At 47.2% G+C, this 18331-nt stretch overlaps 1 protein-coding gene across 1 annotated transcript in view; it reads left to right on the top strand.

Annotated features, from left to right (window-relative positions):
* LOC139281110 (cytoplasmic phosphatidylinositol transfer protein 1-like) overlaps window positions 1-18331 on the top strand; it is a 284745-nt gene that overhangs the window by 218278 nt on the left and 48136 nt on the right. The window contains exon 10 of the mRNA XM_070901063.1: window positions 7246-7309. Coding sequence (XP_070757164.1) covers window positions 7246-7309 — 64 coding nt within the window. The remainder of the gene's footprint in view (window positions 1-7245; window positions 7310-18331) is intronic.

The raw sequence follows: 18331 nt of genomic DNA on the forward strand, positions 1-18331 counted from the left end.
ATCTTCCTGCCGGGGACAGCGCAGGTATGGTCCGGGTGGATCACCAGCTCCAGAGCAAACTTGACCCTGTTTGCGATGACCTTCGACAGGATCTTGTAGTCCACATTGAGCAGCGAGATAGGTCACCAGTTTCTGATTTCCTCCCTATCCCCCTTCTGCTTGTAGATGAGGGTGATGATGCCTTTCCTCATTGATTCTGACATACTGCCAGCCAGAAGCATACCCCCGTACACTTCCAGCAGGTCTGGCCCATCCAGTCCCACAGAGCCCAATACAACTCGACCGGTAAGCTGTCGCTTCCGGGAGTTTTACTCGTCGCGAGGGACCAGACGGCCTTTGTCATCTCATTCAGAGTTAGCGGGTGGTCCAGATTTTCCCACTCGCTGTCGTCCAAGGCCTCTGAGATAGATGACAGGAAAGACTGGGAGGCCGCGCGGTCTGTGGGCTTGACGTCATACAGCCTGGCATAGGATTTGCTGATCCTCTGCATGTCAGGCTACGAAGATGTCACAGAACCATCTTATTCCTTTAGGCTGGTGATCACAGAGCTCCCCCTGTGTACCTTTTGGAAGAAGAAACGCGAACACGTCTCATCCTGCTCGACGGAGCGGACTCTGGAACGGAAGATGATTTTGGAGGACTCTGAGGCAAAGAGCGAGGCTTGCTGGCCCTTCACCTCTTGGCGTTCCTCCGCGACATCGACCCCCATCAACTGCAGCAGGAGCAGGTTTTGCATACTCTTCTGGAGTCGGGACAATTCCCTCTGTCTCCCTCGTACCTCCTGAGCATCTTTGAGGATGAAGAACCTCTTGATGTTTGTCTTGATTGTTTCCCACCAGTGCATCGGGGAATCACAGAGGGGTTTTACGGTTCTCCAACCTTTACATAAGAACATAAGAACATAAGAATTAGGAACAGGAGCAGGCCATCTAGCCCCTCGAGCCTGCTCCGCCATTCAACAAGATCATGGCTGATCTGGCAGTGGACTCAGCTCCACTTACCTGCTCGTTCCCCGTAACCCTTAATTCCCTTATTGGTTAAAAATCTATCTATCTGTGATTTGAATACATTCAATGAGCTAGCCTCAAAATCTTTGTAATCCCTCTTGAGTTCCTCAACATTTTCCAGGGTCAACAGTTTCACATTGAGCTTCCATATCCCCCTGCCAACTTTCTGGTCTTTCTGTGGGAGGCAGTCGGCCAGTCGGAGGCAGTGGTCAGAGAAGAACACCAGCGTGACGTCGGTGGATCTGACCTTGAGCATGTGGGACAAAAACAGGAAGTCTATTCTGGAACGGACGGACCCATCTGGTCTCGACCAGGTGTATCTGTGCGGTGCTCCATTTGCAGGGTTGCTGAAGACGTCGCACAGCTTGGCATCATTTACCACGTCCATCAAGAGTTTGGACGTGGTGTCCAGTTTGCTGTCGGCTCTGCTAGATCGTCCAGCCGCATTGATGGTGCAGTTGAAATCACCGCCCAGAACGACCAGTCTGGATGTCGCCAGCAGCAGTGGGAGCTGCTGGAGTAGGTGCTCGCTTCTGAGAGGCAAGGCATACACGTTAGTTAGCCTTAGAGGAACATTTTTATACAATACATCTGCTACGAGGAGGCGGCCGCCCACCATCTCCTTAACTTCGCTGATGGTGAAGTGGCCTCCCTGCAGCAGAATGCCCAGGCCGGAGGAACGGCAATCGTTGCCTCCTGACCAGACGGATGATCCGTGGGACCACCGTTGCGACCACTGCCGGTAACTGCTGAAGTGCAACAGGCCACACTCCTGCAAGAACAGCAGGTCTGCCTTGACCTTGGCGAGGTATCCCAAGGCGGAAACACATCGCGTAGTCGAGTTAATGCTACGCACGTTAATGGACGCAATCTTTAAACCCATTTTTAAATTGGTGATTACAATCCAAACATTACATTTCGAATACGCAGTCCTTTGGCCCTGCCTATACATAGGTTAGCTTTAAACTCTTCTATTGCACCTTGGCTGAGATATGGGTTGTCCTCTGCCTTGGGGATGCTTCGACCAGGGGACGCCAGCAGTGTGGACGGGGAGGTCCTCCATGTCAACTGGGCTGCCCTCGCCTGGTGTTGGTTGTTCCTTGTGTGCATCCCCTGCGGTGTCTTCGCTCACAGCGTTCTGAAGCTGGGGTGTATCTGTCGCTTTGTCGCTCCCGGAGATCCAGAGCGGGGGGTGCATTGGTGGCTTCATCGCTCCCAGACATCCGGAGCGGGGGTGCATTAGTGACATCATTGCTTCCAGGGTCCCGGAGCTGGGCTGCGCTGGTCGCATTGGCGTTTTGCCTCTTCTTCTGCTGGTGGTAGTGGGGGTTTTTGCCTCGCCCTTTGTCATCGGAAGAGCTGCAGCCACTGCTGTTTGTCGTGGACGGTAGCCGTCTTTTGCCTCTCGTTTCTGCAGGAGGCCTCTTTTCCTTTGACTTGCGGGCCTTCTTCTTCTTGGTGACACGCTGCCATTCCTGTTCCTCTTCTGCTTCTGCTCCCTCCTCTTCCATGGACTCGGTGTCACTGCTGGGTGCTAGTGTCTGGCAGCTTGCCGTGGTAGACTTGCCTTCCTCCTCTCGGTCAGTGTCGACTAGGGCGGTGGTTTGTTCGCACGGTGTCTTGGTGGGGAGGGAGGTGTAGGTCTCCTCTGGGGCGTTGCGCTCCTCAGCTTTCTCATCACATGTCACCATGTTCTTTGCTGCCTGCGCAGAGCTGAAATTACGCTTGGGGCAGGCCTTGTACAGTCCAGGCTGACCACAAAGGTTGCAGCACTTGCTCTCTTTGCAGTCCTTTGACTGGCCATCAAACCCATCTTCTTGGCACCTTCAGTATAACAGACATAAGTGAATGGACTGACTTGCCTCACTTTCACATAAATTGAGTTACTCTTTGGTAACAATGGACCAGAAATTGGGCGGGTTGCAACCAGATTAATTTGAACACTATTTTAAAGAACTGTACCTATTAAGGAGACTAATCGATAGCAAGCCAGATCAGTGCAATAACCACACTTTTATACTGCCTAGAGGTTAACAAAATGACCCTGAATATGATCAGAGGTGCTTTCCTGGGACAAGGGAGCTTTATGTAGATATTCTAGAACTCAAAATGTGCCCCCTGCTGACTGGTATAATACATTACACAAATTGGAAATAATGGGGCAGAATTTGCTGTCGATATGATAGCGTACTCTCAGAGTACGCCGTCATCCTGCCTTTGAATTGGATAGCAAGTTCGGGATTTCCATATGTGCTCGCATGTACTAAATCCCGAACTTGCGATCTGTCAAGTTCCGACTTAACGAATCATCCACTCCGACATTGAAATCCTCATTTCTGAGTTGGGCTAATTGCCCACCAACTGTCCAGCAATTATGTATTAAAACTTTACAGCGGTTGCAAACAGATGCAGGGCCTGTTTACACAGTACATGGGGATACCTCCTGCCAAATCCAAGTATATATTTAATTTTAAAAGCTTAAACTATAAGCCAGTCTTTCAAACTTACCGTCAGGTGGGTGGTGTTCTGAGTGAGGCTGTTACCTTTGAGATTCTGAGGCTGGAAATGGAAATATTTACATATGACCCACAGAATTATTACAGTTATATTTATTGTCCATGAGAAGTTTCTATAGGGCTCAAGTTTCGGCTTGAGTTGCTCCTATTTTTTTGGAGCAACTAGTTTAGAATGGAGCATCTTAGAAATTGCAATTCTCGGCATTTAGTTTGCTCCAGTTCTAGTGAGTTCGAATAGTTTCATTGTAGAACAGATTTTTTTTTCAAAAGGGGGCGTGTCCAGCCACTTACGCCCGTTTTGAAAGTTTAGGCAGCGAAAACTTACTCCAAACTAACTTAGAATGGAGTAAGTGTAGATTTTTGTATGCTCAGAAAAACCTTGCCTACACTTAGAAATCAGGCGTAGGGAACGAAAGATGGGTGGGGGAGGGAAGTTTACAAACATTAAACACTTCACTTTTACAAATAAAGAGCCATCATCAATAATAAATGATAAATAAATCAACAAATCAATCCAAAAAAAAATCAATAAATAAAAAATTAAGTTTCTACTCACCTACTTCCTACTGCAGCACCGGGAGCCCTCCAACAGTGTGCTGGGACGGCACTCCCCACCACCCCGCCCCCCCAGTGTCTCTCTCTCTGTCTCTGTCAGTGTCTCTCTGTGTTCCTGACAGCGAGGGGTGGGGGGAGAGAGGAGGGAGGGGGGGAGGAGAGGGAGGGGGAGGGGGGAGAGAGCGGGGAGGGAGAGGGCGGAGGGAGGGGGGGACAGAGGAGGAGTGGGGAGAGGAGGAGAGGGAGGAGAGGGGGGGAGAGGAGGGGAGAGGGAGTGGTGAGGAGAGGGGGAGGGAGGGGGAGAGGAGTAGGGGGGGAGAGAGGAGGAGGGAAGGGAGGGGAAAGAGGAGGGGTAAGGGCTGAACGGGAGGGGTAAGGGCTGAACGGGAGGGGGGGAGGCTGAACGGGAGGGAAGGATGGGGGAGGCTGAACGGGAGGCGGGGGGGAGGCTGAATGGGTCCCCGCTGCCGCCGACGACAAAGAAAAAGCCGGGCCGCCGCCACTTCGGGCGGGGCCCGCCCCCAGCGAGATGCCGGGCGGGCGCGCCCCGCTGACGACGTGGAGGGAGTGGGAGAGAGGAGGGGGGGAAGGGCTGAACGGGAGGGAAGGGGGAGGGGAGCTGAACAGGAGGGAGGGAGGGGGGGGGGAGCTGAACAGGAGGGAGGCCCAAGTCCCGATCTTCGCCCGGTGAGCCCATTCGGCCAGGGCTAGGGGTGGTGTGCTTCGGGCCCCTCCCACGCAGCCTCGGGAGCGAGGAGCTACTGCACATGCGCGCACACTCTAGCGCGCATGTGCAGAGGTCCCGGCACTGTTTTCAGCGCCGGGACCCGGCTCCGCCCCCGACCCCTTGTGCTGCGCCACGTCGAGACGTCCTGAGGAGACCGGGGAATCACAAGCTAAGTTTTCGGCGCCCTTTTTATTCCAGAAAGTCGGCACACCTTATGGAGGTGTATCGTTTTTAGAGAGGGCGGAAACTTAGGCCCTGTTGTCCAAGAAAAGTAAAAAAACTGTCCTCTGACAGATTTTTGAACAAATCATCATTATTCTCAGCTGTTTAAAATGGTTTACTGCGGGGGAAAAAAATGAAAACGTAGATGACTTACAAAATGACAATGCATTTTGCACACAGCCAGACCCCAAAATCACACATTTAAGTTTATTTTTGAATTGCTGAAGTTTAAATGGAGAATAGCCCTACAATCTCTAATAGCATTAATGAGAGTCCCGTGTGCTGCTTGGAGCACCGGTCCATGTGATCCCAGGTACGTTTACGCACGTGGTGCGGTCCTGGGATCCGTGGGCCACAACGCTGTCCTCTACTCCACAGCATCTGACAGCAACCTCTCGGGGGAGGGTTCCCAACAGGTAAGTGCGTATTCGGTTCGGATGCTAGCGGCGTAACCCTTAGTAATGCTACCTACACAAAATCCGGGCCAATATTTCACCACTGAACCACTTGTCACCCAGTGATGGGGTTTGATTTTATGATTAGTGCTTGGGCTGAATGCTTCTCTGTGTTTAGAGTTCACAGCAATGGGTTTTTGCCAGATTCGGAATCTGAACTTGCTTTGGAAACTTTCTGTGGACCATTAAGGCCCTTTAAGGTTTGCAATTAAGACAAACTGCGCTGTTACAGAATTGTCAAACGGTCTACAGTGAGACAGCCTAATTGTGGCACACTTGTGTTTATGCTGAATGTTCATCAGTTCTTTACTGCAAATGAACCTTGCAGTCAAATGAGGTTTTTAATGCACTTGAAGTGCAGGAAATGAAAATCCATATTTTCCCTTAGTTTACAGTTTGTCTCTTTTAAAAAAAATTAATTACTTTAGCTGGAAAAGGTGTCATTAGTTAAACTTGTCTGACTGTGGTTCTATTTAAAACATTCACACTTAGTGTTATAGCACTTTGTCGCAGTATAAAATGTCTTTTTAATGCAATTAAAACCAGATGCCCTGCTGCTAATTAATATAAAAAGCTATAATTTATTTTTAACCAGTATATTTTTTCCTGACTCTTGTCCTTCAGCTGGTCTAACCAGAGTTGTCCACTGGTGCAAACATATGATTGAGGGGCAGGAAAAGACCAGCTGGTCCATCAAGCCTGCCCCACTCATGATGGCCGGAGCATCGTGACTAGACTTCCCACCCCAAGCCCCACGCCCGCCCTCCCCACAGCCATGTCATCTCCTGGGAGAGGCAATCGAGCGTAAAAAGAAACCCAGGGCCAAAAAGGGAAAAGAAAGTCGAGAAGTTTCCTCTTCAACCCCCTCAGGTGATCAAAACCAGTCCAGGAGACCACATTGACTATGTTTTTGTTAATGGCCAAATCATTCCCCTTTTAGATGTGTACAATTTGTGTGTGAAACAAACTGTAATTGTGTTTGGCCTATTGTCCATTAGTCACTGACGAGCTGTTTTATAGACTGGTGCAAAACAGCTGAGCTGCATCTTTACGAGGAGTTGCTAAAGGTTGCTCTCACGTACTTCACACTGATACTTCACAACAGAGCATCAGGGTAGGTTCACTTGGATACGGTGTCACATGGAGAACTAAAGAGGGGGAATTAGAATCACCTCACAAAAAACAAGCTAATCTTTCCAATCTTGCAAGATTTCTTTTGTTTTTTTTCAATCATGTGCATCCCTTTCAAGGCATGGCCACCAATGGTGGAGTGATTAAAATTGGGGATGCACAAGAGGCCAGAATTTGAGGAGCGCAGAGATCTCGAATCACAGGGCAGCATTGGTGTCGGCCACTGGAAAATATTTGGCCTGTGCAAGGTTCCCCCAAACTCCACTTCATTCCAAACTGAAGGTGAATTCCTGTTGGGAGACTCCATATAGTAGGAGAAAATGGGAGATCTTGGTTTAATAAGAGAACAGGATACCTGAGCAGTGAAATAACATCCTCACTGATATATGCCTCCAAAGCTTTACTCTCTATGAGATTTGAACTTGTCATGGATTTGCCTCCACTAGACTGAGATGAACAAGAAATAAGTTGTAAGTTGAAATCTGCAGTTGTCAAACAGAATTAAGAGGGATATTCAGATGAATAAAAATGTTGCCCACAATTGTTTATAAGCATTGTTGAAGAGCTCTAAAGGTTAAGCAAAGAAGTATCTGCCAAAATGATTTCAATCACCCTTTTTTCTCTTGTTTCAGGTCATCAGAGACATTTTATTAATAGGTCATCGGCAAGCGTTTGCCTGGGTGGATGAATGGTGTGGTGAGTCAGGCTAAAACCATTCTCATTCTTTTTAACGTATGAAAAGTAAAAGAAATAGCACCAGAGCTCTCTCGTATTCTAAATGTAAGTGGGAAAGGGAGAGGAAAGACATTTGGTTTCTTTGCCAGATAGATTAAGCGCTTTAGAGCTATTGATGATAGTTCAACATGTCCATTTTCCAATGAAGCCGAACAGTAGCAATCTGACACTTTGGAGTAGATATTGTGCGATAGTGTAAAACGGGCGATAGTGAATTGGCAGCCCGTTTTAATCTCTCCCGAGTTTTATTTCCATTAAGTCAGTGGAGATAAAAATCGGGAGAGATGTAAAACAGGCTGCTGACTTGCTATCACCTATCGCATAAAGACAAAATCTACGCCTTTCTCACTGTAGCTGAGCGCTGGCCCTGCACTCAATTAACATGTTCCGACTGCATCTGCTTCCATCACCTAAGTTTAATCCAATATCAGCTTTCAAGAGGAGTAACTTTTAGTAATGAATATCATTCATGTTTGGCCCACAGATATGGATAGTCTATACTTGCTCCCGAGACTCACATCCTAGCTACATCACATTGATGTTATGTGAAAAAGTCACATTATGCTCAGAAGGCGGAAACACTTGAATGTCTCAAATACCGTAAATTTATTTTGACGAACAAATAGAAACAGGAAGCAGGACATTCTGCAAATTCACTTTAATAAATCTTTCAGGCTATTTCATTGTGGAATCAAGCACCAGTTTGAATAGGATAATGGCCCAGGTTTTGCGGTGGTATGACTGCGTACTCTGAGTTCGCCGGTATACCACCTTTGAAATTCACCGCAAGTTCGGGAATCCCGCTGGCGCTTGCGCTAAATAAGAACAGAAAAAATCGGAGCAGGAGTAGGCCACCTGGCCCCTCGAGCCTGCTCCACCATTAATAAGATCATGGCTGATCTGACATTGGACTCAGATCCACTTCCCTGCCTGCTCCCCTTTATTCCCTTATCGCTCAAAAATCTGTCTGTATCTGTCTTAAATATATTCAATGACCCAGCCTCCACAGCTCTCTGGGGCAGCGAATTCCATTGATTTACAACCCTCTGAGAGAAGAAATTCCTCCTAATCTCAGTTTTAAATGGGCGGCCCCTTATTCTGAGACTATGTCCCCTAATTTTAGTTTCCCCTAAGAGTGGAAATATCCTCTCTGCATCCACCTTATCGAGCCCCTTCATTATCTTACATGCTTTGATAAGATTACCTCTCATCCTTCTGAACTCCAATGAGTATAGGCCCAACCTACTCAACCTATTTTCATAAGTCAATCCCTCATCTTCTGAATCAACCTAGTGAACCTTCTCCGAATAGCCTCCAATGCAAGTATATCCTTCCTTAAATACGGAGACCAAAACTGTACACAGTACTCTAGGTGTGCCCTCACCAATATCCTGTACAGTTGCAGCAGGACTTCTCTGCTTTTATACTCAATCCCCCTTGCAATAAAGGCCAACATTCCATTTGCCTTCCTGATTAGTTGCTGTACCTGCATAATAACATTTTGTGTTTCATGCACAAAGACCCCCAAGTCCCTCTTTACTGCAGCACTTTGCAATTTTTCTTCATTTAAATTATAATTTGCTTTTCTATTTTTTCTGCCAAAGTGGATAACCTCACATTTTCCCACATTATATTCCATCTGCCAAATTTTTGCCCACTCACTTAGCCTGTCTATATCCCTTTGCAGATTGTTTGTGTCCTTTTCACAATTTGCTTTCCCACCCATCTTTGTATCATCAGCAAACTTGGCTACAATACACACGGTCCCTTCATCCAAGTCACTAATATAGATTGTAAATAGTTGAGACCCCAGCATCGATCCCTGCGGCACCCCACTAGTTACTGTTTGCCAACCGGAAAATGACCCATTTATCCCGACTCTCTGTTTTCTGTAAGTTAGCCAATCCTCTATCCATGCTAATATATTACCCCCAACCCCGTGAACTTTTATCTTGTGCAGTAACCTTTTATGTGGCACCTTATCGAATGCCTTCTGGAAATCCAAATACACCACATCCACTGGTTCCCCCTTATCCACCCTGCTTGCTACATCCTCAAAGAACTCCAGCAAATTTGTCAAACATGATTTCCCTTTCATAAAACCATGCTGACTCTGCTTGATTGAATTATGTTTTTCCAAGTGTCCCGCTACTGCTTCCTTAATAATGGACTCCAGCATTTTCCCAATGACAAATGTTAGGTTAACTGGTCTATAGTTTCCTGCTTTTTGTCTGCCTCCTTTTTTAAATGGGGACGTTACATTTGCAGTTTTCCAGTCTGCTGGTACAGACCTAGGATCCAGGGAATTTTGTTAGATTACAACCAATGCATCCACTATCTCTGCAGCCACTTCTTTTAAGACCCAAGGATGTAAGCCATCAGGTCCAGGGGACTTGTCCACCTTTAGTCCCATTATTTTACCGAGTGCTACTTCTTTAGTAATAGTGATTGTATTAAGTTCCTCCTTCCCTATAGTCCCTTGATTATCCATCATTGGGATGTTTTTCGTGTCTTCCACTGTGAAGACTGATACAAAATATTTGTTCAACGTCTCTGCCATTTCCCTGTTCTCCATTATTAATTCCTCGGTCTCATCCTCTAGGGGACCAACATTTACTTTAGCCACTCTTTTACTTTTTATGTACCTGTAGAAACTCTTACTATCTGTTTTTATATTTCGTGCTAGTTTACTTTCATAATCTATCTTCCCTTTCTTTATCATTTTTTTTCGTCATTCTTTGCCGGCTTTTAAAAGTTTCCCAATCCTCTGGCCTCCCACTAGTCTTGGCCACACTGTGTGCCCTTGTTTTCAATTTGATACCATCCGTTATGGCCTTAGTTAGCCACGGATGGTTATCGCTTCTCTTACAGTCTTTCCTTATCATTGGAATATATTTTTGTTGTGAGTTATGAAATATCTCCTTAAATGTCTGCCATTGTTCATCAACCGTCCCATACTTTAATTTATTTTCCCAGTCCTCTTTAGCTAACTCTGCCTTCATACCTTTGTAGTCTCCTTTATTTAAGTTTAGGACACTGGTTTGAGATCCAACTTTCTCACCCTCCAGCTTTATTTGAAATTCAACCATGTTATGGTCACTCATTCCTGGAGGATCATTTACTAGGAGATCATTTATTAATCCTGTCTCATTACACAGTACTAGATCTAAGATAGCCTGCTCCCTGGTTGTTTCCGCAATGTACTGTTCAAGAAAACTATCCCGGATACACTCTATGAACTCTTCCTCAAGGCTACCCTGGCCAATTTGCTTTGTCCAATCAATATGAAGGTTAAAATCGCCCATGATTATTGCCGTTCCTTTTTTACAAGCCTCCATTATTTCTTGATTTATATTCCATCCAACAGTGTAGCTACTGATAGGGGGCCAATAGACTACACCCACCAGCGACTTTTTCCCCTTATTATTCCTTATCTCCACCCAAACTAATTCAACATCTTGATCTTCTGATCCAATATAGTTTCTCACTAACGCACTGATCACATCCTTTATTAACAGTGCTACCCCACCTCCTTTTCCTTTCTGTCTGTCTTTCCGAATTGTCAAATACTCCTGAATATTTAGTTCCCAGTCCTGGTCATCTTGCAACCATGTCTGTGTAATGGCTATCAGATCATACCCACTTGTATCTATTTGTGCCGTCAACTCATCTATTTTGTTACGAATGCTACGTGCAGTCAGATAAAGAGCTTTTAAATTTGTTTTTTTACCTTATTTTCCTGTTTTAACCCCACTTTCTGATTCACCTTTATGTTTATACATTCTGTCTCTTCCTGGTACACTCTGGCTTTCATTTCCCCCAGTGCTGCCCTGCTCTATTGCCTTCTCCTTATTCTTTGACTTTTTCCATTTTCGCTCATCTGAATCCTCCCCCCCACTAATTAGTTTAAAGCCCTCTCTACAGCCCTAGTTATTTGATTGGCCAGGACCCTAGTCTCAGCACGGCCTCAGTGGAGCCCATCCCAATGGAACAGCTCCCTCTTACCCCAGTACTGGTGCCAGTGTCCCATGAATCAAAACCCATTTCTCCCACACCAGTCTTTGAGCCACGTGTTTAACTCTCTCTGATCTTATTTACCCTATGCAAATTTGCCCGTGGCTCAGGTAGTAATTCAGAGATTATTTCCTTTGCGGTAAACTTGCAATCTGTCAACGTACGCCTTGACAGGCCATCTGCTCCGTCTCCGAAAACCTAATTGCTGTCGCAGAGTTGGATTAATTGCCCAATAACTGCGCAGTAATTACATATGGAAATTTTACGACTGGTGGAAACAGGCACAGGGCCTGTTTCCACAGAGTCAGGGGATACCTGAATTGAAATAAATGCTTTTTAAAAAATTAAATGACTGAAAAGCTTTAATGAGAAGCAATCCTATGTACAATAATTGAAACATTTAAAATTCTTAAGGCTTGATAGGGTTAATGCTGAGAAAGTGTTTCCTCTGGCTGAGGAATCTAGAACACGCGGTCCCAGTCTCAGAATAAGGGGTCGGTCATTTAGGACTGAGATGAGGAGAAATTTCTTCACTCAAATGATTGTGAATCTTTGGAATTTTCTACCCCAGAGAGCTGTGGATGCTCAGTCGTTGAGTATATTCAAGACAGAAGTCGATATATTTTTGGGAATTGAGAATTAAGGGATATGGGGATCGTGTGAGAAGATGGAGTTGAGGTAGAAGATCAGCCATAATCTTGTTCAATGGCAGAGCAGCCTCGAAGTGTCAAATGGCCCACTCCAGCTGCTATTTCTTATGTTCTTATAACCATATGATATTTCACTGGTAACGGCCAACTCAGAACTTGGAAACAAGCATTTGAGGTGACTGGTTCCAGAGATGGCGACACAAAAATATCTCAAGTAGAGGTTACCAGGACAACCAATTCAGAACATAAACGACGTTAAGGAATTCTGACTCGAAATGCTACGGGTTAGATTGGAACTCCAGTATTAAAGTTCAGATCTAACCTGCAGTTCTCTGGCTTTATGACATTTCTGCTGATCAACCAGCCCCCTGTCAAAGGAAAAAAAAACCTGAGCTATCACCACTTGTTAAACTGTAAAGTACATAAGCAGCAGTGAGAACCTCTCACCACTGACATTTCATTCTGCTGTAGATGATGCATTCCGCTGCAGTGCTATTATTTTTACATATAGTGAATGTTACCTCCACTTGGATGGGTATAGACTGGTGATGTCCTTGACAAGTAAATGTGTGGATAGCAAACATATAGGCCTAGAAATTTGGTTGCGTGGTGCCTGTTTGGGTGCGATGGGTGCCAAATTGGGACCAAAATGGTGTCCGAGCAACATGCACACACTTGTGGTGCGGGTCGCGCCGGATGCCATCTTGGTGAGGGCGCTAGGATGGCTGCTAGGAGCGTGCGTTGGAAGTATGGTAAGTAGGCAGATTGTGACGTCAATCAGCATGCAACAGCTAATTTGATGCCAGCGCTGCCATTTAATTTGTCATCGCTGGAGCTGATGCCCTCTCTTCACCTCACACAGATGAACATGTGTGCAGCAGCAGGAAGGACCCCCCACCAGCGATATTTAAAGGGATCATCAACAACTTTTTTGATTTTTACTGACTCTGAGTAGTTTTGTAGAAGAGTTTGAAGCTTTCTAGAGTTGGTGAGGTGACAGGGTGTGGTGCTGCAAGTGGAGAAGGCCTTGCTTCTGACTTCAAGGGTTCTGGTCAGACCCCTTGCTCCCAGTCAGGGGTGCTCGAGCTGTTATCCCCCTTGGCCTGCAGCATGACAGGGAGATGGAGCACAGGCAGCAAAGACGAAGACAAGCTGCTCACAGAGGGGGGAGGAGGAGAGGGAGAAGGGCTCTGAGCAGGAGGCCTTGCCCACCTAGGGTCTTCCGAGAGCAAGTCTCTTACCTCAGCCTGAGCCGGGAGCAGTGTCTGAGGCATCTGCTCTTTACCAAGGAGTTGCTCACAGAACTCTGCCACCTCTTGCAACCAGACCTGCCACCTCACTCCAGGGCAAGGACAGCGCTCCCAGTGGCTGTGAAGGTGATCGTGGCCCTGAGTTTGTTCACGACGGGATCCTTTCAGGCTGGAGCAGGCAACATCTGTAATGTCTCACAGTTTGCCGACCACTGCAGCATAAGAGAGGTGACAGTTGCTCTATATGCCAGGAGAGAGGACTTCATTGCCTTCTCTCTGACCAGAGAGAAGCAGACGGAACGTGCGCGTGTCTTTGCCAGGAGAGCGGACTTCCCCATGGTGCAGGGCGCCATCGATTGCATGCATGTGGCTTTGCGGGCATCATATTTAAATACTGGGCTGTACCGCAGCCACAGGAGGAGGCAGAAGGAAAGAGACAACCCAGACAGCCCCCTTTCGTCCGGAATATTCAGGATTGAATCATCCGCCTGCAGTACCAGTGAACACAACCCCAATTCCCCTTTCAACATCAGCCCCCCACTTTACCTTCCCTCTGTTACTGACCATTACAGTGTCCTCTTGGCCACGATGCCGAAATAAAAGCCACCACAAAGCAAGAAACTTTCCAATCAAATTATCCATCCAATATTACATCAAAAATTCACCCTTGTGTATTCCCTTAGTGACTGTTTTGTGTGTGCCTTTGTCTATCCTATGCAGTGCTACCCCAGTGGCTGCAGCATGGCTGGTGGAAGGCCGCTGACTTTCAGTGGGGGACACTGCAGATGGTCTTGCAGGCGACCACGAGGAGCTCTAGGCCTAGTTGAGCCGGATTTGCATTGCACAACCTCAGCGTGGGCAGCACTATTCTGGGCTGGCTGGCTGACCAGCAACAGCAAGGAACAGTGGTGGGAGGATGGATGCTGTCATCCTGAGAGAGGACAGCAGGTTCGTGCTCCATGGAGCCGTTGCCACTTCCCCGGGGCAGAGTCTTAGCAATCCTAGTAATCTGCTGGAGAACAGACTGCTGGAGTGCTCTGAGACCCTGCAAGCCCCTTTCAACACTGGGAAACCCAGCCATAATGGCAGCAGTCTGTGCTTACATGACTTCAGTCTGAGCTTCCATTGCAGCACTCAGACACTGGGCGGCTTCTGCTTGTACTGCAATGGAAGCTGAGACTTCGTCCATCAGAAGCGTCATGAATGTTGGGTCCACAAATGTGTTAATGGATCTACCCAGCCCTTCCACGCTGGTAAGGATGGGCTCCAAGCTCTGCCCAAAGGCCTGTGCAAGGCTGGAGCTGGTCCCCTTCCTGCTCCTTGCATTCAGGTTTTCCGGCAGGACTGCCGATGCACCAAGCTTTTCATTGTGCATACCCATCAGCGTTCCTCTGTCGGTGGCCCCATCGAAGTCTTCATCTGAGACCTGCGCAGCAGAACTTGTGTGCAGCTTCACCCTCCGGGAAGCTGGCACCTGAACTACATTTCCCCCTGCCCTGGCTGCAGGCCAGTCGAGCCCGATGTCTCACCACGTGCAGATCCCACGTCTAGCCTGTCCTCTAAAGTACGCAGAGTGTCAGTATCTGAGCTGGTGGCTAGAAGTCGAGAGATGGTGTTTCCTCTTTCATTCACCGCTCCCTCTTCCTGTTCAACTACTGGCTAGGTAGGCTGGATTTCTTGGATGTCTGAAATGAGAAAGGCACAAGGGGTAGGGTTGTGGTGAGGGGTGGGGCAGAAAGCAAGAGGTGCATGCTTACACCCTGTGCCGATTGTTAATCAGAAGAGATTGTGGGGTGAGGGGGAAGCGAGATATGAGAGGAAGGATAATGTACGAGGATACCGGGATCTTCTATTTTTTTAGTCTCGCCGCTGGCCAAGGGCTCAGCAATGCCCTGCCAAGAATGGCCTGCTCCATCTCCTCCAAAGGGGTGAGGTGATGCAGGCGAGCCTGTTCCCCCTGCCGGTTAAGGTCTGCTGGCATCGATTATGCACCACCTTATCCTACAAGAGAAAGGGAAGTGTGTCAGTGAGTGTGGTGTAAGTTGCTTGGGTGATGTAGCTCTCATGATTGAATAGCTGACCGTGTGTTCAAGCTGTGAGATGTGGGTGTGAGGCTTGCAGCAGTGGTAAGTGTGAGTGGGGTGAGGTGAAGCTATGATGGTGAGGTATGAGTCGTGTTTGGTAGAGATTGTTGGTAGGTGAGTGATGGAGGTGTGGTGCATTAAGCAGTGTGTGAGGCTCGTGATGCAGATGGTGGGATATGGCATTTGAAGATGAATTCGCTGACCTTGACCATAAGTGTGAGCTCATTAAACTTCTTCCTGCACTGAGTCCAGGTCTTTGCGGTTATGCTGCTGGCATTGGCCACATTGGCTATCTGCTCCTATTGCAATCTTGTCTGTTGCCTGAAGTGCCTCCTGGCCTCTTTTAGGAAGAGGTCCACACTCCTGAAGTTGACCTCTTAGACCAACACCTCCAATGCTGCATCTGAGAACCTTGTAGCCCTTTCTCTGGCCTTTTTATGACAGTAGCCTCCACAAGCACTTCCAGCACTTGTTGCAGGCATAGGCACCTCCCCTTTAAGAGATGCAGATTGCCTTTAAGTTGTGCAGGCTAGCTTCAATTTGAGCTAGCCTTACACGAACATGGGCCCCCTGCTGAGGGTTCAGCCACTCAGCAGCACTTGGCTGAACGCTACAATCATGCAAAGTAGCAGGCAGCACTAATTTTATGTGCTACCTGCAGTCCTTTGAATGCGCCCGTTTTCTGGGATATCGCTTTTCTAAGCCATACCCTATAGGAAGCTTGGGTTATATGTAATGTCACCTCTGATAATTACAAAGCTCATCAACAACAGTAACAACTTGCATTTATATAGCGCCTTTAACGTCGTAAAATGTCCCAAGGAGCTTCACAGGAGCAATTATCAAACAAAATGTTATACCGAGCCACATAAGGAGACACTAGGCCAGGTGACTGGAAACTTGGTTTTAAGGAGCATCTTAAAGGAGGAGAGGTAAGAATGTAAGAAATAGGGGCAGGAGTAGGCCATACCGCCCCTTGAGCCTGCCCTGCCATTCAATAAGATCATGGTTCAACTTCTACCTCAACACCTTCCACATATCCCTTGATTCCCTTATTGCCCAAAATCTATCAATCTCCGACTTGAATATTCTCAATTACTGAGCATCTAATGCCCTCTGGGCGTGAGAATTCCAAAGATTAACAACCCTCTGAGTGAAGACATTTCTACTCACCTCAGTCCTAAATGGCCGACCCCTTATCCTGAGACTCTGACCCCAAGTTCTAGACTGTCCAGCCAGGGGAAACAGCCTCTCAGCATCTACCCTTTCAAGCCCTCAAAGCATCTTGTACATTTCAATGAGATCCCCTCTCATTCTTCTAATCTCGAGACAATATAGGTCCATTCTACTTAATCTCTCCTCATACGACAGCCCTTTCATCCCAGGAAGCGGAGAGGCTCGGGAAGGAAATTCCAGAGCTTAGGGCCTAAACAATTGAAGCATGGCCACCAATGGTGGAGCGATAAACATCAGGGATACACAAGAGGCCAAAATAATCAGCCAGCCCACCGAGTACTGACGTCCTGAGGCTTGGACCTCACTTCAGGTGCACTCCACCTGACCAGTACCTGGGCAAAAACTTTTGTGGCCAAGAAAGGCAGCCCTCATTTGCCGTTCTTTCCTTCCCCCTACTGGCGAAAAAAGGATAGATGGGACTTGAAAGCAAGAGCCTCGAACATAAATAATAGATTGAGCAGGAATAAAAATCATTGATGCTTGCAATTAGAAAGAGAAAGTGAGGATAAAGCCTCAAGCTTGATCTAAAATTAACCCTAGTTGGTGAAGTTTTCTGATGGCTCCAACAGTTATAAATTGCTTCAGCCCTGCGTGCAGCCCTTGCCTGTTATCAGTGAAAGTGACTTCAGTTCCCCAAAGGATATAAATTATGCTGTGCCATATAACAATCCGGTGTCAGTATTGATTGCCCTCAGACTACTGTGATTGATGGGTTGTTATTAATCTCGATTAGTCCAGGCCTTTTCCTCGGAGTACTATTTTCAGCTGTCTGGGCTGGTAGCCATTGATTACTCTCAGCAGCATCTTCAAAATAACGCTTTCGCCCTGTTTGGCATTTCTACACAAGCTAATTCCCCTTTTAAATTGCCGACGACTTCCACTTCGAAGACCTTGCAATCTCCCAGACGGTGCCGACAGCTCTGGTTCAATGTATTCCTGGAGGTTGCGTCACATGACCTCCCACCTCCTACCACTCCGCCCAGTCAAACAGCTTCTTTCCCCATTGCCAATATTTTTATAATGAATAAATGAAAGTGTTCAAATAACATATTAAAAAAACCACCATTTCGTTTAACGTTGCTGTGATTTTTCTCCCGGGTGGCTCACAGCTGCGCCCAGGAGATTAATCTTTCATTGCCGGAGACTCCAGGACAATCACGGAGGGTTAGCGACCCTAATCTCAGAGTTCTCCGTGCTCTGTAATCTTCCCTGCACAACCATTCCTGGAGCATTGATGATACGGCCATGTGTGTGCGAGTTTGCACATTCACAGTTGTTAAAAACATCGGATTTCCGGTTGCCTGCTCTGCCCTGTGGCTGCAGAAAGGCTCCCATAGGCCGCTGTTTTGAAAATATGAGTGGCCGGCCTGTATGCATAGGCCGTGCATTTGGCCCGCTTGTAGTCATGGAAACAGAGAAGCACGTAGCAGCTCACAACACCAGAAAAGGCCATTTGTGTTTGTTGGTGGCAATGTGTATCTCCAGTCGCATGGAGTGAAAAATAACACTTAACAATGATGCATTTGTTTTTTTAAATATATTTCTATGGGCCCGAGTTTGCTGAGACCTAAGCTCCACCCATGTACCATTGAAAGGACCGCTAAGATCCTGAGGGTACTTTGGGCGGATGTTTCATGAAAAAATGTGGGGGGAACCGCCCGGCGGAAAAAATGGGTCTTGCACGCCGATTCTGGGCGACAGCGGGCAGTAGGTCCCATTCTGGGTGGCAAATGCGATCCTCGGCAAAGT

Source organism: Pristiophorus japonicus, chromosome 15, assembly GCF_044704955.1.
Source record: "Pristiophorus japonicus isolate sPriJap1 chromosome 15, sPriJap1.hap1, whole genome shotgun sequence".
In the NCBI taxonomy this organism is placed as follows: domain Eukaryota; kingdom Metazoa; phylum Chordata; class Chondrichthyes; family Pristiophoridae; genus Pristiophorus; species Pristiophorus japonicus.